Source organism: Platichthys flesus, chromosome 14 (genome assembly GCF_949316205.1).
Source record: "Platichthys flesus chromosome 14, fPlaFle2.1, whole genome shotgun sequence".
Taxonomy (NCBI): Eukaryota; Metazoa; Chordata; class Actinopteri; order Pleuronectiformes; family Pleuronectidae; genus Platichthys; species Platichthys flesus.
Genome location: NC_084958.1, coordinates 12,590,569 through 12,610,710, shown reverse-complemented (window position 1 = coordinate 12,610,710; position 20,142 = coordinate 12,590,569). Strand labels below are relative to the sequence as shown.

The window sequence follows — 20,142 nt, the reverse complement described above, 5'->3', positions numbered from 1 at the left end:
CAATATGACAACTCACTTAATATAATCAGTATTTCACTGCTATGAATTGTGTCATTATAAGGAAATGTTGTTTTTCATATGTGGGATTTATTTAACAACATTAATTGTGTTTTTGTGTGGTGGAGATTACTTAATGTATTTTTTACTGGCTGTTCTGTAGCCCAAATCCCCTCGATGTTCCCTTGAGTCGAAGCGAAGTAAAAAGATCTCTTCATCTACAACTTTTTCTACAGCTATTATAACTCTGCAGGCGGGTGGGGGGGGGGGGGGGGGGGACACATTTCCAAAGCTTTATAATTTCTCCATTTCTCAGCGGGATTTTGGGGATTTGGTCGAAATCCCTCCTTCCAGTCAACTCCACCTTGTTTGCATTATATTTTTATCCTCTGTGGTAAACTCCTATCAGAATGAATAGACGAGGTGGGTGTTTTACGCATGCGCAGTGCGCTCCATCCTCCGGTCAGTGCGGCAGGAAAAGCGCAGAGAAGACAACGCGGAGAAGAGAAGGAGAGAGAGAGAGTGGGGGGGAAATAAACAGTTAGAAAAGAGAAGGCGGAACAGCATGGACACAAGCAGGATCTTCACGCGGTGTGTGTGACGCGGTGCTGCTGTGGTGTGGTTGGGACTGAAATCCTCCTCTGGCCCTGAGCCGCTCCGTTATGTCGAGGAGAATAAACCCAGGGAATGGAGGCTATCTCCAGGAAGGCTGCTTCTGATCAGCTGCGTCGTGCTGTCACTGATCCGGGACCGAACTACAACACCAGGACATCAAACCCCTGGATGGTGGAGCTCATGTAACCCGGGAGTCGTCGTGCTCTCCACCGAGCCGCGATCAAAGTTTTTTTCTTCTTCTCAGGGCGAGAGGAATTTTTTTTTTGTGCATTGGAATTCCTGTGGACGGGATGTCATCCTCTGGCTGACTGCTGCTCCTCCAGCTGCTGCTGCTGCTGCTGCGGAGGGATCCCCGCACCGAGGAGAAGATGGGAGATGCGGCAGACGACCGAGGGATGAGACGGACCTTCATCGTCCCCGCCATCAAGAGCTTCGACCACTACGACTTCACCAGGGCCAAGGTCTCCTCCAGCCTGACGTGGCTGGTGGCCAAGGCTTTCGGCTCGGGTAGGTGGCGCCTCCTCGGTCTCTCCCAGTTTGTTCTCTGGTGGATCAGATGAGCGGAAAACAGGGTTAAGATAATGATCTGACATGGTGATGCTGTGTTGGGACCAGTGGGAACATTTTATAAACAACCGTCTGCAACCTGACTCCAATTAGACTAGTTATAAATCACTTACTTCGTCCTCCCTCATTATAGATACCAGACATCTTTAGTCTGTCTGGTCTATGAAACAGCAGCAGCTGAATGAAAAGTCATTACCACAGTCAGAAAAGGTAATGAATATATGATAAACTATATATAGCACATTTAAAAACACAGTTACAAGGTGTTTCACAAGTTTCAAATGGAACATTTAAGGCAAACAATAGGAAACAGTTATAAATGTAATAATAAAAGCAATTTGAAGATCACAAAGATACAGAAATAAGATGTTACAGATTGGATTAAATCAATGCAAAATAAAACACTATACAGTAGAATGATTAAAATAGTTAGTCAGACCTAGGAGAACACACACCTATATACATGTGTTATTCAGAGAGATTTCAAAGTGGAGAAAGAGTTTGCCAGATGGAACTCCTCAGGGAGGTTGTTCATAGAGTGAGGGTCCTGACAGAAAAGGTCCTCACCCAGGAATTTGGACCAAAGTCTTCTTCATCCATCAAAATAATGTAAAATTGATGCTAAGTTTGGCTTCTGGGTGTATTTCTGTTTACTGCAGGGTTAGAATCCCATCATTGAGGTCACGGGTCAAACCCACCACATCCCTGATTGTGTCACAGGATTAGTGGTTGAACCTGTTGCTTGCCTAATGCTTATTATTCCCCTGCTGCAGAAGTCAGGCCACAGACCTGTTAGGTCAGACACGTCTTCTCTGTCAATTCGTTGTCTGACGATGAATCCACACACAAGGCCGTAGCTTCAGTGATGCAACAGATAACTGCAGCTATTAGAAGTCTGGGAAGCACTTTTTCAGCTAAGTGGATAATAGTGTGGTGCGTTAACTATCAGATAATTGAGTGACATATTAGGAACCTCAACGCCAATGTCAACAATCTTGTATGGCGATACACAACGCTGGAACTGAGATCTTCCTAAACTCATAGCCTATAACAAAACTCTACCGACTATAACACATTTGAATCGGGGAGTTAGTAGCCCCTTCTATTCTAAGTTAGGGTAAGCTGTATATGTTTTACATTACACTGGACTAAATGGGCCTATGAGTGATTATGAGCCTGCGGTAAAAGTGACACAGCTTAATTAGCTTAAGATGGATAACAACTCTTAGATTGCAGACCCCACCAGGCACATTCTAATCAGCAGCTCAAATACATCGTGTGTATTTTCCAGTCAGACAAGACAGAGCTAAGATGAAAAAGTTTCCAGTTGAGAGTTCGGACACCAGTGAACATGTCACATTATACATAACAAATTAGGGATAAATAAGTATTTAACATAGATACTTTTTCATTTTCTGTATGTCAATGAAATGATTAATCAACCAAGAGAGTGTTTCAGCTCCACTTTCCAGTAAGCCTCTGTATAGTATACATATGGCTCAAACAGCACAAGTTATCGACCGCCATAGTTTTCTTTCCTTGACAGTTATAACAGTGACTTCTCTTAATACTTTATACTTCATGTACGTATCCCAGTCATGTCTCCTGTCCCCACTGTGGTCTGGAAGCAGCTCTGGCGACCTGCCTCTTTAGAGACTGAGTTATTCCAGCCTGCTCCGAGCCCAGAGGTTCACTCCAGCTCCTAGTGAATGCTTAAACAGCTGCTCCTGGGTGTACTGCACTCTGAGCCAATGAGCGGCCGCCAATGACAGACAAACCTAGAAAGAGCCAGATCAAAAGCGAGGCCTTCTGAAACACAGCCATCAATCCGACACTGGGTGCACCCAACCTCTTATCTCCAAACAAGATCTAATTCAGTAACATGTGAGAGAGACAGGATTAGTTCAACAGGACCTGTTGGCTGGTGCCACACTCCGGCTCCTTGTTTTGTCCCGTCCCACCACTGACACAGTTTCAACTCCCTGCAGCGCCGCCGAGATCTGTGGCCCAATTCATAACCAGTCCTTGGAGCCTTGTTCGGCCTAGTTCTGACGGCCGGTTGATGGTTTGAATCCTGTGTTGATCAGATCAGCTGAAACTTTAAAGAGATGGATTTTCCTGTACAGTAGAGTATAGTAGTCGGCAAAGAAAGGAAAAGAAGGGGACCTCAGCTAAAATGTGGGATTTTGTGTAAGATATTTAATCAAATTTCCATTTGAAAATTAACCCTTCTAAACTGTTTATCCGTCTAGGGGGGAGCTGAAGCTAATACCAGCTGACATTAGGTGAGAGTCACCATTGTGTTATATGAGATACATTCGCTTAACCTGTAAGTCTTATAAGTTTTGGACTTGTCCGTAAAATGTACCAAACATCACTTTACATTGAGTTTACAAAAAAAATGCTGTATCATGTTATCAATACTTAAACCTCCTCAATGATTCTGTCTGGACTCGCCTGTCCCATTCAGTTCCCAGCACGGACGTGACCAGCATCACCGCAGGTTGCCAATGCCCAAAATTGCCACTCATGATCATTCATCAGCTGCATTAAGAAGGCTGGAAATGTAATAGTTCTTACTAATAAATATCCCCAACAGTAGTGAAGTGTGAGGAAGGAGAGCCGAGGGAGAACTCTCTCCAGTCAAGATGGAATTAATGAATCCTGCTTTGTGTCTCAAGCTCTGGAAGAGGAATCTTAAATGGTGCAGTGGCTGAAATGAAAACGGTTTTCCTCTGTGAATTAAAGAGGCTTTCAGTGCTTTGATCAACAAACAGCTCATGAGCGATTTGAATGGTGGTTTTCTCTGTGTTTTAAATGCTACAATGTGTTGGGAGGAATTTCAGTCCAGACATCTTGATGCAAAGAAAGATCATTTCTGACATGTGGAATTTGTTGCTATCGAGAGCTGTGAAATGATTGTCAGGTTGAATTCCCTGCTACTTAGACTGTAAATAAAGATGGACGACACGACAGCTCCCAAAACTGAAGCCAAATCATCTTTTTGTCAAACACAAGTGAATTTGTTTTTCTAGTAAAGAATAGTCAAGCAGCAGAGATAAGCACTGCTGACTGTTAGGTTGTGTATGCTGAGCTGTGATCCCAGGGGTCTCCAGGGGAGCAGTCTTCTACGTGCCTGGACTTCCTGTGGCAGCTACTTCCTGTCTGTTTCCTCTTTGATGGCCAACACAAAGGAAAAGTTTTTCACTTGACGAGGCAGTTTTTCATGAACCCAGAAAGCCCTGTCTGCTTAAAAAACTAATGTTGTTTCCAATATAATTTGTCTCTAGAAAGTGACTAAACGTTTCTAACTGCTAAGATGTGAATGGGTGTTTTTGCTTGAACTGGGCTTGAAATATTTGATTTTATTAAGGAGTTTTGTTGAGCTGACTTGCTTCTGAAAGTTGTGATATTTTAGGATGGGTAGTGAACTAAAACAAGCTGCACCTTTAAGATAGATTCCTCTTTTGTCCTTAGTCCCTCTTAGTGTGATTCAGAGGTGGATAGAGAGGAAATGACCCAACGCACCAGGAATACACACACAAGTTAGGGTTAAACACACACACATACACACACAAACCCACACACACTGCAAGGCTTTGTACTCATAAGATCTCCTGTCCTGTTTGGATCTACATTGATAAAAAACAACAAATGTACATGTGACGTTTGTGTGCTTATTTTTGTAACAGTGAAAACTCCCTTTCTGCCTGAAAGGCCACAGCTCACCACAAACTAAACAGATGTCTTATAGTAGCTACTGCAATTTCCCTCTAATGTTTCCTATCCAATCATTTCATGGTGTGTGTGTGTGTGTGTGATTGTACACGTGCAACAGGCTTTGAGCTTTGATGGTGAGGCTCCAAGCTACAGTGTAGGGAAGCCATGCAGAAACGACAACAACAGATTCTTAAAAGACAGAAAGCAGAATAGCATAATACATCTTTTTTTATAACTCAGCAGCAATGGAGCTGGAGAAGACGAGGACGAAGCTAAACAAATCTCCTCATGTTGTGTGTCTCACTCTCTTCTCAGATGCCGTACCAGAGGAGCTGGCTGAGCCTTTCTACAGGGACCAGTACAACCAGGAGCACCTGAAGCCACCAGTGGCCTGCCTGCTCCAGTCTGCAGAGCTGTACTGCCGGGCTGGGAGCCTGATCCTCCGCAGCGATGCCGTCAAGCCTTTGCTGGGACACAACGCTGTCATCCAGGCCCTGGCTCAGAAGGGCCTGTACGTCACCGACCAGGACCGACTGGTCACAGAGAGAGACCTGACCAACACGCCTATAAACATGGTGAGTGGAGACGACACAGTACCTGACTGTATTCAGTGATGAAAGATACGAAATGAAGCAATTCTTCCTTAGAAAGAGTCTAAAAAAGACTAGATCTATGTTATCTAAATATATTTTGTTGAGTTGTCGAGTACATTATCCAGAATGTTTCCAACAATGTTCATACTCTGAGAAATCCCCAATATTATTCAACGTTACAGGCCGTTTCATTTTGGTCGCTTTTTAATTGCATCGTATCTCCTTTACCGGTGGCTTTACCCGTAAAAGGAAGGAAAAACTCACTCCTAGCCACTGTTTGTATTAGTCCCTCGTAATGAATCACGATAATTGATTGGCATTTGCTGGGTAACATAAATTAAACTTTAATTTATGACCTCATTTTCAACATAAAATGGTGGTGAAGAAAACAACTCCCATGATGCTATGCTGCTTCAGGACATCATAAAACTAGATCTTGTTTTGATGGAGCGACTCTTAGTGCCTGAAGTTACATATCATACATTTAAATAATCAAATTTTCTGTTGTTTGTGCACGTGTTTAGTTTATTCACATGCACCTTTCCTTTTTGCACTGCACCTCAATGTACATATTCACACATGTCCTCATACGTATATAGTAGTAACCATAGAGCTATAATGTGTGAAATGGGATGAATTGATTTAGTTCTCCATCTGTTCATTTGCGGCATGTGTAAGCGCACATGCTTATTACACAGAGCTATAGCTACGGATTGTTTTTATTAATTATCCCAATTCTTAAGATTACAGCCTCAGATTCCTCAGAGAAAAGCAGCAAATTCACTAATTTGAGAAGCTGGTGACAGCAAATGTTTGACTTCTTCCTTGATAAAAGACTTAAGTCAAGTACTTAACCTCTTGGCAGAGTTAGGGTTAGTAGGGTTGTCAGACAATCAACCGTGCAGGACACATATATCAGTGGATGTTACTATGTGCTTCATCCAACACATAAAGAGTGTTACAAGATGATGTTTGATTTTGTCCGTACGCACTGTACAGCTCCGTAAGTCCAACTGTTTGATCGCCTGCCAAGATCTGTCCTCTTGAGGGAAAAACAACCTCTAATGACGGGTTTCCTATAGCAACCCATTAGTCACTGTTCCGTCCCTGTGTCATTACACGGCGCAGGCCAGGGCTTACATGCCGCTCCCCACACCACCAAGAAATATTCTAGTATCACGTTGTCAATACTGGATCAAGAGCGAGATGAGAGAACATAATAAAGCTGCATCAATATTGATTAAAGCTCTTATTGTTTTAGAATTGATAGGTCATTTATTGTTTAAGAAAAAAGTTCACCTTTCAGTTGTCTGATGTCTTCGTAATGCTTTTTTAATCTGACTAACTGTCCAAAAACCAAAGGTAATCAAAGTATACCAGACAGGGACAAGCAGAAAATCTTCATATTTGAGAGGATGGAACAAACTAATGTGGTTCATTTATAGTTAAACCATTACCACAATTATTGATTATTGACTTATCGGTTAATTGGCTCACTATAACATAATATTTACACCTTTTACTGGACATGACAGCAGTTTATTAAGCATTCGTGTTTGGTTTTATTCATCTATGAAAGGAGGATGAGATTGTAGCAGATGCACTGGGAAGCAGACGCATGGCTGGAGCCTGGCCCTTCTGCTGACGCCGAAAGGTGTCTGCATTGCAGTGCACACACGCCCCCTCCCTCCCCTGCTCTCACTCTGTCTCTCTGTCTTATTTTTCAACTCTTTTCTTTCCTCAACAACTGTGCTTCTTCTCTCCTTCCTCCTCTGATCTTCTGTCTTTCCCCCTATCAGTTTAGCCTTTCCTGACTCTGCCTCGTCCAATCCCTGTCTTTGTGGATTAACCAAGAACATTGTTATCACCTTATGATTTAACCGAAGCTTAAGCACAGCTCATCAAACCCACCGGTGCCCACACATCCTCTCCGAAGTCGTAGCGGAATTCTTGCCCGCCCTCTGCTTGTTCTCTACAGATCCAGGTGATCATTCAACGACGGCAGCCAAGGACATTTTAATGTTCACTGTAGGTCGTGCTCGCTACATCGCTCATTGATCAAGGACGTCACACCTGGGAAAGTGTGTGTGTGTGTGTCCGTAATGTGTTTGCCAGGTTATTTAGAGGAAAGTCTTAACAACAAATTGAGCCCGATGAGGCCTGATTGTTCCTGACCTTCCTTTGTACCAAACACAAACACAGCCAGGATAATTGTCAATCTGTCCATTAGTGTTACTGCTGGACACTATGAATGCATTAGATTGGTTCTGCAAAGGATTTTGTGTGTGTGTTTATTTGTGGACTCAGCAGGATTATTTCAGTCACGCTGTAGTCCAGGCTTTTCATTATGGGTCATAGTACTGTATATCTGCAGAGAAAGTGATGACCTCATGGTTTTCCAAATAGTGTGCAACAGAAGAATAACTCGTCAGGAAGGAGGAGGAGGAGTGTGGTAGTGTGTCAGGGGGAGAATGGATAAAGGGGGAAGGGGGGGAAGATTGAGTTTTTTTAGGCTGCTTTTTGCCGGGAGAGTAGAGCAATAGACGAAAGGAAAGGGTGAGTGTGGAGGTCTGCAAGAGGAGAAATGGAAAAAGGGGGAGAAGTGCTGTCGTACAGTGGGAGGGAAAGATACAGTGTAGTGGAGGGGAAGGGGAAGTTATTGCCTTTTTGGCGGGGATGTGGGATGACATGTGTGTGCCAGAGAACGAGTGGAAAAGACCGACTGTTAATGTGGCCATCTGGAAAGAGGGGAGAGGAGAGAGGAGGAGGAGAGGGGAGAGAGGAGAGAGGAGAGAGGAGAGAGGAGAGAGGAGAGAGGAGAGAGGAGAGGAGAGGAGAGGAGAGAGGAGAGGGAGGGAGGAAAGGAGAGGAGTGGAAATTAAATGAGAGGAGAGGAGAGGAGAGGAGGGGACGTAATATGCACCACTGCAGCACTGTGGAGGGGTGGGGTCTGGCAGTGAGGCGAAGCACGTCTGTGGCACAAATGAGAGCCCCCTCCTGCCACACCCCTCCTTTAACCCCTTCTTTAAACACCCACACAAACACACACTCCTAGCGAGACTCAGGCCTCCATCAGTGGCGCACGCATCATTTGTGTGTGTGCGTGTGTGTGTGAGCTTTCCTCATCCTCCATGACTCTTCTATATTCTCGTTCTTGCTCTGTGCTAACGAGAGGGAGAACCGGAGCAATGATTTAATTTGTCTGCAGACAGTGGCATGAGCCTTCATCCTCTTGAAGGTTAAGTGAAATCAACGCTGCACACAAACAACTCAAACGTGTGAAGTCGTGCAATAAAACCACTTGTGCCTCTTAGATGTGCGTCAGTTTAGTGTGTGTGAACCTGTGACGGAAGGACACTTGTGATGTGTGTGCGGAGAAGGACGCTACTTTGATTTATATGTTTGCTCAGCTGTGTTGTACTTCCCTATAGATGCCTGCTTTGATCAAGGATCACACACACACACACACCACACACACACACACACACCCCTGCAGCCATAGTCCTGAGAACAAATACTGATGCTCTTGTATTGTGCCCGAATGTACTGCCGCTCTTAACAACTCTTTATGACCAGTGCCTGCCATTTCCACAGCCTTATAAGGTGTGTCTGTCCCCCTGAAGGGTTTGGAGTTGTATGCACATACACACACACACACACACACACACACACACCCTTGAGGTCTTTGTGAAGGGATAATAGACGGCACATGGCTTTTAAATCCGCGCTGTACTATCAACATTAGTGCTTCTTCTTTCCAGTGGATTTTAGAAAAGTCTGTAGACATGTAAACAATATCCCCAGATAATGTCTGTCTGTCGCCTTCTTTGTCAATTGGTCACACACCCACATGTAGAACAGAGTTCACATGTGTACACACACACACACACTAACACACAGAGGTTAGCGTTATTTGAAATGTCACATGGGAATCAATGCAATAATGAAACTGTGACACAGACAGACCTGCTCACAGACTGTAGCATGTGAACAGTATTTATCTTCCCTTCACTGGGGGCCTGTGTCCGTCTGTACAGTCTGGAAACAGCACTGCAGTAAAACAACACTAGGGGCTGTCCTGGTTGGGGCCTGATGCTTCAGGCTCCAGTGAGATAATGAGTATTGCAGTCTGGTTCAGTTTTAGAGCTACATCCATGAGTTTAAAGCCTCACCAGTCGTCACAACACTGCTCTCAGCTTTTAATAAAACTCGGAGACAGGATTTTACAACTCTGGAGAGTTGAGCGACTGTTCAGCTTCTGTTGTCATGATCCTATTGAAGACTCATCTCTTCCCGAGAGCATCTCCTCTCTGACCCATTTAATGACCTAACATGTTGTAACTGCCACTTACTGTGCACTTACCCTGCACTTCTGACTTGATCTTATACAGTTTGTCTTATCGAGCATATGAATCTCTTACCAATGTACTGACATTAAATGATGCTGTCATACTGACGTTTTAAATCTGAGACATGATGGAGCTATTCCTGGTCTTGAGATAATGTATATTATGATTTGGCGCTATACAAATCTATTTGAATTGAATTGAATCGATTTTCCCTTTGTTTAATAATACATATTATGCTCATGATCAGGTTCATTATGTATCACTTGTAAAGGTTGACATGCTCTAATGCTCAGAAAAGCCATCACTTGTCTCATACTGTCCATTACTGCAGCTCCTCTTTTCAGCCTCTGTCCAAAACACTTGGTTTTAGCTCCTGTTTTTTTTAAACTCTTCTGATGAAGCCAAGTCTGCTCTGATTGGCCAGGTGGCCCTCATTACATCACAATGTTGCGGATGTATCTACCACAATTATGAAGTTGTTTCAGGTGGAGCTACCTTCAATTTTTATATACACAAAAACTATATAATACACCAGAGGAAAGAAAAAACATCACGTCTCCTTCAAGTATTGACTTAGCTAAGCTTTGCATACAGAATGGATGTTGAAATAACCACCCAGGAACTTTAATATTTATTGCACAGTCCTGTAGAACATCTGGAAATCATACACGTTTGTCCAATGAAGGTCAAACTACTATGCTTCACTGTTAATGATGTAGAGTTTTTTCAAGCTGAAATGCAGACTTTAACCCACGACCTCCATTAAATTGATGTGTCCCCCGCATGCACGCATGCACTTACGCATGCACCTACGCACACACACACACACACACACACACACACACACAAACACACACTCTCTCACACACACACACACAGCCCTCCAACAGCTTCCTAGACAAATGTTAGATTTAGGAGTTTTATGCAAACTAGTTCAGAAAAGCTTTAATCACATAAAAAGCTCAGTGGGTTTTCATGAAAATTGTAGTTTTTATTCTGTATTTCCAGCTCCAGTCATCTCTCTCTCTCTCTCTCTCTCCCTCTCTCTCTCTCTCTCTCTCTCCCCGTCACTCCGTCCAACTGTACCTCTGGAGCAGAATGCATGCTATGTCAGATATCTGGCAATATCCTGAAGATGCAGTACTTCAGGCCTTTTTCCTCAACAACTCAATATCAGACTCACATGTCCAGAGTCAAACCAAACAATCCTGTTTACTCATGAAATTCACTGCAGGTGTGACATTCAATCTTATATAATGTTTGTGAACCAGCTTGACTTGTTGGTTGGACAGAACAATACATTTTAAGACATCACCTTGGACTAAACGATCAATCAGTTCATTGAAATGATATGATCGACCGTATATTTATAAACCGCAGGTTCAACCTCCCAGATCATGAGGATTTTTCATTCCTGTCACATAAGTCCCAACTTTGTCTGGTGTATGTTCTTATTTTAGTCGAATCAGATTGAAGGAACAGTTAATGATATGGTACGTCAGTTGAGTTTCTGTCTGATTCTCTTAGCACCTCCTCTGTTTTCGAACTGGCACGAGGAGCAAGTGGTGCTGACACTGGGCTCCAGTATCAGTCTATGAGACGTAGCGCAGGATCGTTGTCGTGAGGAAAACACTCGTCACACTGGCCGTTACATGAGGCTCTGAGGTTATGAATAGAGGTTTGTGCCTGACAGTACACACTCACTTGTACAGACTCACAAACTGCTTGTTTGTGCTTCTTGGTTTGAGTCTCCTGAGTCATGGAACACCTGACTTTAGATGTTTGCACAGTTTGGTTGGAAAAGGACACTGATGCTTAGGTAAGCAGAATTAAGAGCACACACACACACACACACACACACACACACACACACACGCATACACACACACACACACACACACAAACAGAGCGCACATGTTTTTGAGTAGTTGTGCTATGTGACAGGAAAGGGAAGGGGAGGTCTGTTGGTCTGGCCAGCCTGGAATGGGATAAGAAAGGCCAGGAGAATGTCAAGCTTTGTGTAGGTGCTGATGTTTAGAAATAGAACTCACATAGAGTCAAGGACTGAAGTGAAGGTAATTTTTCACCAGGAAGTAGTTCTGTAGATGTTTTAGTGTATGAAGTGGTTTAAAAAGTCATTAGAAAGGAGATGAGAGACTGTGTTTTAGAAACATTGATTCTCTAAAGATTAACTTCATATGACTCTCTGCTGTGCAGGTTTATGATGGATTGCGACATGCTACACACTGAGAGCTCAAACCTCTGTGTGACACATGGAAGATCTTTTGCTTACCCAGCAGAGACTTGTGCCCATACTGAGCTACTGAATCCACACAGAGGGAAGCCTGTGTGATGCAGGAGCCACAATAAGAAAGAAGCTGGAGGTGTGAGGTGGATACATGGCTGAGTGTTGTAAAGCATCTTAGACAGAGGAGCGATGTGGCATGTATGACTTCCACCAAAGAGCTTATGTTTTTGCCTTGTTTATTGAATATGCAAAAACTACTGGATAGATTTCCATGAAACTTGGTGGAAGGATGTGGCGTAGGTCGGGAAAGAACCTATTACAGTTTGGCGTGGATACAGGAATTCTTCATCACTTTCTTTGACATTGGAAAATAAGGAGTTTTTTAAAAAAAATTGATAATCTGGCATTTTTAGTGAAGAGGTATCTATTAGTGCGTCTGGAATTTGGTGGAGTATATTTATACACATATCTTTGCACTGCACTTGAATATGTATATTGTAGTAAACATGGAGATATGATGCGTGAAATGAAATTAGGTGATTTAGAGTACCATTGTTGTTAAATTAGTGTTGTTAAATCATAATTTCCGTCATGTAGGTGCAGTCATAAAGGCCTTTTTGCACTTGGTTGATATTTATATTCAACACAGCAAAACTCTTGTTCAACACTGCAGACTTTGGCAGTTTTAATAGTTACGAACGCAAAAAGATTATTTTAGATGTGTATTTGAATTCATCTTCTCCTTCTATCTTCGTGTGTGTTTCTGCAGAGCTCCCACTTGGCGCTCATTGATACCCTGATGATGGCGTACACCGTGGAGATGGTGAGCGTGGAGCGGGTGATGTCCTGCATCAACCGGTACTCCTCCGCTGAACCCTCACGCGGTGACGGACACCTCCAGGAGCTGCCTTATGACACCGAGGATGCAATCACCACCTGGATAAATAAGGTACACACACACACACACACAAACAGAGACACATTCGCATTTAACCAAACCACAGAGACATGTGCTCTTTCCCCACATAGGGCAGCAGCAGTGCACAGCCTTGAGGCTTGTACAATTGGCGGCTTTTTATCTGACACACGGTTCTTTGTTTGTTACTGTGGATCTAAAAAAAATCACAGAGCTCGGTTCCTTCATTTCCGGTTCCAAACCGGTTCCAATGTGTTTCCAGGAGAGCTGCACTGAGAACTGCCACCTAGCATGTGCAATCATGTCGGACAGTTTACCGAGAGATAACTGCCTCAACTAACTGCTTCTGGTCCAGTTGTAGCTAAATCTCTGGGATTGAGTATTAAGTTTATTTCATCAGTCTACTTTTACTGACTTTGAGTTTTGACCCAGATTATGTTGATTTAACTTTGTTTAAACTAATGACACAAGCGCCAGCATGACATGAACTCATCATTCAAACATACAGTGATTACCCTTCCTGCTCCATTCTACAATATGAGACAGGAAGATGTAGGCTACATGTAGAATCATTAAAAACACATGGGGATTTTCTCTGAGACACAGCACCACATGGATGGGATTGGCTGATCTGACCTTGAGCCTCCTCAGGCCAAAATGTTGCATCAGTGTTTAAAACAAACCCTTGAAAAAAGGGGTAGAAAAAGGGGCTTTTTAAACAGGAATTTACTATCATTAGAGTAAACTTTGAAGTTGTTAATCGTTTTGCTTGATTTGAAAGTGATGACAATGAGTGATGGCATATTAGGTTTCACTAATAATTAGCACTAGAATTTAATGGCCAGAGGGGGTGCTGAAATATTTTAGTTTGATGTGAAGAGCCTCTTGTATGAGCCTCATGTTCAAGTTTCTCCTCTGCCCACAAACTCACCATTCAACCTCTGTGTCCAACAAAAATGTGAAATTTGACCTCCCTCGCTCGCCCTCTGTCTCTCTCCCCCTCTCTCTCTTTCTTCCTCTCTCCCAAGGTGAACGAGCACCTAAGAGACATCCTTGTGGAGGAGCAGAAGCTGAGAGAGACTTCCGTCCAGGAGTCAAACACAGCAACACACAAAGTAAGAATGCTAACATCACAACACTAAACTCTGACACGTCAGTCAGTGGGAAAACAGAAGTCTGACATTTTGAAAAAGACTCTACGCTTTTTCACTTTCCTGCAGAGAGTCAAATGAGAACATTGATACTACTTTCATGTCCTTGCACAAAACATGATGTCACGGCGCAGGATACAGTTAGCTGAGCTTTGCATAACAATTGAAACAACTAGACTAGATGTATGACAATGCTATCCATCCCCTATGCAAATAAACTAATATTTAAAAATAGAATAGTAATCGTCTTGGCTCCACCTCTGTACTAAAAGCAAATATGACGATTCTTTTAAGACTGACCAGCGATGAAAACATCAAATATTTCAGTTTGATATCGATTCTTATCTGTCGATAATGGCCACATGTCTTCCTCGATGCGAGACACGTGCAGACACATCAAACGTACACATGCATAAAGCACAGCACACAGCGCTCAGTGAATCAGAGGAACAGATGAGCACAGATCAGCGCTGCAGAGAAATGTTGGCAAGAGACATGACACTGCTGCTGTTACAGGAAAGAGAGCAAAAGACGTCCCGGGTGGAGGAGGGGAGAAAGAGAGGAGGACTACTCTGAGAGAGGGAAAATGGAAAAGTGACCCCAGGGTGGGGGGGATGTGGAGAAGGACACTCAGGAACTTTGTCAGCTGAAGTTAAAGAGCCAGTGACAGAGAGAGACAGTGTTGTAATCCTGCAGGCTTCGTGGTTATGTAAGGTCCATGTGGAACGGGGCGGCCTAGTGGGACAGACACACAGCAGCCAGCTCCCGTCCACCTCAGGTCACTTGACCCTGAAGCTGCAGCACGCTGTCTGCTCAGGTCACGACCCCTGCCATGGTTCCGTGTGCTTACAGTTCTGACATGAGGTTAAAGGTTTTGAAATGGAAAAAATGTATATTATCTCGCTGCGTGTGTATGTACACAGTCACATGATATTAAATAGGATGATATCAGCTGCCACTCATGAGACTTTAATAGAATAACTAGTTGAAACAATAAAAAAGGGATTTATGACCTATACTGCAGCCAGCAACTAGGGGGCAATCAAGATGATTTGGCTTCACTTTTCGGGGGCTGTCCAGTTAGATGCTAAACGCTAACACCACAACAATGGTACTATGTTGACGTTTAGCAAGTGTAACATTTAACATTTTAGTTAGCATATAACATTTTAGAAATTTAGAAAAACAGTTAGAAATTTAGATATTTAACTCTGGTGCTAAGTGATGGACTGACTGATTGATATTGTTTTCCTTAGAGGCACAACACTCATTATCATAGATTAAACCAGAATAAAAAAGTTCCTCAGAGAGCATCAGGATGTCATGAGCAGCTAAATCAGTTGAGAAGGAGCTTTCATCGGCTTTGGGAGTTTATTTTATCCTGCTCATAGTCTGTCATAGTAAAATACGATCACTGCCTCTCTGTGGTATTTCTGTAAGCTGATGATATACACTGGGTTTGTCACTGACTCACATAAACACACCCACACTCTGTCAAAGGCAACAAGTTACAACAGCGTCTTTTAAGGAGTGTGAGGAGTACGATGTTCGCTCAGTGTCAGTCAGCTGCTCTCCATGCTCCATCGCAAAGCTCCCTCTCTGCATTATCAACTCCAACAGAAGTCCATTCACCGAGCAGGACATACTCAGAGGAGATGATTTCACACACACAGACACACACACACACACACACACACACACACGTCTGTGAAACACACTAATGGTTAAGCACAAGACCCTTCTCAGTGAATTAAGTCTATTCTGGGATGGTGTGAAAAATCTTCAATTGAGGTCTTGTGACTGAGAGCTCAGTATCTTTGCATGTGAATGTTTGTGCCGAACAAAAGATGCTGAGTGGAAACTTTATTTTAACTTTAATCACTTCCATCAGGGAGGTTTGACTTTTACGTCCCATTAATTGTTTTGTGTATTAGTTTTCATTTTAGGAAACGTTCTAAAGATTTCAATAACAATTAACTTTCACATTTTTTAAAGGATTGCATAACAGTGCAACATTAGCTACATCAAATCACTGAGTCTTAAATCTGACTGTGAAAAAGACTTGTTAACATGTTAGAACAATGACTCACAAGAAAGTTTTGTTTTAAATTAAAACATCTGGCATGGATATCCCTGCTCTAGACTAGCCATGTTAGCACTGGGGCCCTATAAACAGCAGTTTAGATCTGGAAGTCCACCATTTGGGAAAAAGTGTTCAGTCACTCGTGGTCCCCAGAGGGTGAATCCTGCTGTCTGTATGTGTGGTACAAGCTTTAATTACGATTAAAAGTCAAAGATTCCTGTGTCTACATATTCGTTCAGGTACTTTCATTTTCCTGATCTCCTTGTGTTTAGGTGAGATTTACAGTCACTTATTATGCTCTTATCAGGGCTTCCCTTTCACAATAAAACAACCTCATCTCTTTAAAAACAGATGCATTTTTCTCTTTTTATCAATCAATTGTTGTCAATTGTTTTTACAAAACATACAATAAATAAACCAAAGGCACCAGTCTCAACAAAAGCAGAACTTATAGCATACAATCTTTTTGCATCTTCAAGCAGTATTATATAATTTGAATCATATATGTTTTACTGTGTGATCAAGCAGTCCACTTTCAGGCAGGGTCCCAGCAATCCTCCAGACGCTTCAAGCAGACTGGCTTTTCAATCCCATTGAAAAACAGGCTGGTTTACACTCTTTAAATGAATTAGTCTTTTGGTAAATAAGCAGCCAGATGTCCAGGGATGGTTTAACAGCGGCTCCAACACTGTTGACACATTAACTGATTAACATTAAAAAAATGCACATTCTCAGTTCGCTCTACTGTTTTACGAGAGTTTTATCCTCCAGACTCAGTTGTAGTAGTGATTCTTTTTTACTTGCTGTTGGCCTAATGCCTCTCCCACTCTTTCCTGTTGTGGTCCAATCATCATCCACCATCAAGTCTCCCAGAAAGTGGTACTGGAGATTAGTACCAGTAAGTCCATCCATTATAAAGAAGTCCTCAAACATCCCAATTGACCTCCTCTCCATTTAATGTCAAACCTACCCACCTTCCACCGCCCCTTGTTTGTCCCTGCATGTGTCCCTGAGCCCCTACCACACACTGGTCAGACACCCCCGGCCTGTCCGACCCCAACATTGGTCCTCGTAGTCTGATCCTTGACGCTGTGAACGTGGTTCCGTCTCACAGCGGGAACTTCTACCTGGAAGAGCAAGTAGAATCCAGCAGCATGATTATATCAACACTAGTTTTTCCAGTGAAAAACATTCACATCTAATGACACAGGCTCAGTATCCATAGTTACCATGGCAAGTTATATGTAACGTTTTGTGTGAACTCAAACCAAAATTAAAATGTTGTCCCTGAGTACGCAGACTGGCTGTCAGACAGACTGAATTGCTGTGTTGTAAAATGTGACACCACTGGTGTGTTTATGGGCAGACTGGGAGCACCGATGCCCTGAAGACATGCGTGGTCTCGTGGCTGTAACAGTCCCAGAGAGACGCACAGAAAACCTGCAGACGGGAAGGATGCACTACTGCAGATTATTATTAAACCGTAAATCTCATCCAGCGTCTGCTACAGTGCCACAGTGGAGGTTTAGAGAGGCTCACTGTGCAGTGGATGTGTGATAATAAAAAAGCATGAATTTGCCAGCATGCGTTTTGTTCCCTGCTCTCCATCTAGAATGGTAACCCCCCCCCTCCAAGACAATAACTGTAAAGTGTTCTGAATGCTTTTTTAAAAAAAAATTACATTTGAGATGACAACGCTTTCCAGATGTTGTGTCTCAATATTTGCATGATCAATTTAATCTGCCCTTTTTGAGTTGATCCTGAATCCCACCCTGTGTTTGATATTCCTTAAAACAACATGTACTTACAAACTGTGTGCATGACTGTGTGTGTGTATGTGTGTGTATGTGTCTGTGTGTGTGTGTGTGTGTGTGTGTGTGTGTGTGTGTGTGTGTGTGTGTGTGTCTGTGTGTGTGTGTGTGTGTGTGTGTGTGTGTGTGTGTGCGTGTGTGTGTGATTTGAGTACGTGGTGATGTGGCTATATAGAGTTAAACGTGTGTTCGCAGCCCGATGACACATATGGCTGATGTCTGTGTGGTTGCCATGGTTTCATTCCAGGCTCGCTACAGGAGGGAGTATGGCCAGCAGAGGAGCGCTCCATCGCTCCCCCTGGTGGACAACCTTCTGAAGGACAACACAGACGGCTGCGCCCTGACCGCCCTGCTGCACTTCTACTGCCCACAGGCCATCAGACTGGAAGGTAGGGTCAGTCTGTAGCTGCACCCGCTCTCACTCTCCACACACCCACCCATTTCCATTGTATTTATTCCAACATGTAAACACACAACAACGTCAGTTCTGAATGGCATTCAATGAGGAGACCACAATGGTTTTCAGTCTCAGGACAAAGGACGCTGTCTTCTGCCGTCACCGCTGCTGTAACCGGGACCATACATTTGAACTGGGCGCCCGAAACAAAGAGAGTATTTATCATCCGTATACCCTTGTCTAGCAGTATTATGTGAAGCTTTACAGTGTTTTACAGACTACAACTACAACACAATCAACTGAGGACTGTCCCTGCTTTGACTTTCGGTGTTAAATCGAATATGTGTCATGGATGATGAACATAGACTTGTTTCCCCTTCGCCTGTGCCCTTGTTTTCTAAAAAATGCCCTGAGTCAGGCTGTGATTGGTCAGCGGGCTGTGTGACGGAGAACCGTTAGAGGAGTAGCCTGCTGCTATTTCGAGCGTAAACAATTCTCGTGTTGGTGCCTTGAGGCTCCTGGGATCGCCTGCAGTTCACAGGCTGCTCGCACACATGTGCCCCAGATGTGGAAGTGGGTTAAACTTCATTTAGATCTCTCGCTCTTGATGGCAACTTAATTTCATCTTAAAATAAAGGAAGCGCAGTAATGAAAAGTGCTGTAAAGTTTGGTTTCCTGTTCCCTCCTGTTTGACATCCTACACACACATGGGCCGTCCTCAAAGTGGAGACAGGAGATAGAAAATCCTGATGACTCATCCAAAAGGCAGTTTGAAAACTTGGTTGATATATTGTTACAAAGCGTGACTCAAACTATCCTCAACATTACATACTGTTCAAATTCCAGTGGGAGAAGTAGGGCAGTTTTGTCCTCCTCTATTCTTTTTGAAACTGTGCCTTATCTCTTCCTTGTCTTCCTGTCTGGCATTTTCTCTGGACCCACCCTCGTGTATGTGTGTGACCCCTCCCCTGGCTGAGCAGATATCTGCCTCAAGGAGACCATGTCACTGGCTGACAGTTTGTACAACCTCCAGCTGGTGCAGGAGTTCTGCGAGAACAACCTCAACCACTGCTGCCACTTCAGCCTGGAGGACATGCTCTATGCACATGCGTCCATAAAGGTAGGGAGACCAGTATTTAAATATCGATGTATAAATGTGTGTGGAGGGGATGAGGGGAAAGTGCTGTTTCTATATCGTGGACTCAGAGAGGGGGGCCGAAGAAGGAGTTTTCTGGGAATAGGGAGAGTGGGGAATTACAAACGGGCAAAAATGAGTCATGCAAGGAAAAGTTTAATAATGGATGTTTTTGTGCGTGTGTGTGTGTGTGTGTGTGTCTATGCATATGTGTGTGTGTGTGTGTCTGTCTGTATTTCGGTATTCGCATGAGCATGAAAATCATTTTGCTACAGTGAGATTTTCTTCACTTCCAAAGTAAATGACTATGACAGTTTGTGTGTGTGTGTGTGTGTGTGTGTGTGTGTGTGTGTGTGTGTGTGTGTGCGCTCGCACTGCTGCTGCTGCTGCTTCTCCCCACCCAGTCTCTCTCTCTCTCACTCAGACAGAGGACAGACTCTGCTCAGAGGAGATTCTCAGTCCTGACCCGTCTCCTCTCTGTCCGCCTCCCTTGCTCCTCTCCCCTCTGGATCCCCCTGCTGTTGTTTCTTCTTTTTTCTTTTATCAAACAACAAAATCTG

The 20,142-nt window shown here is 43.4% G+C and overlaps 1 protein-coding gene across 2 annotated transcripts in view; it reads left to right on the top strand.

Annotated features, from left to right (window-relative positions):
- Positions 1–479: 479 nt before the first annotated feature.
- Positions 480–20,142, top strand: part of camsap2b (calmodulin regulated spectrin-associated protein family, member 2b) — a 30,956-nt gene continuing 11,293 nt past the window's right edge. Inside the window, exons 1-6 of one of the 2 annotated variants that reach the window (XM_062404303.1) lie at positions 480–1,119; positions 5,215–5,474; positions 12,859–13,038; positions 14,034–14,120; positions 18,298–18,439; positions 19,428–19,567. In XM_062404303.1, coding sequence (XP_062260287.1) covers positions 981–1,119; positions 5,215–5,474; positions 12,859–13,038; positions 14,034–14,120; positions 18,298–18,439; positions 19,428–19,567 — 948 coding nt within the window. In that variant the 5' untranslated portion in view covers positions 480–980. The remainder of the gene's footprint in view (positions 1,120–5,214; positions 5,475–12,858; positions 13,039–14,033; positions 14,121–18,297; positions 18,440–19,427; positions 19,568–20,142) is intronic. The other variant, XM_062404304.1, reaches the window with a different exon arrangement.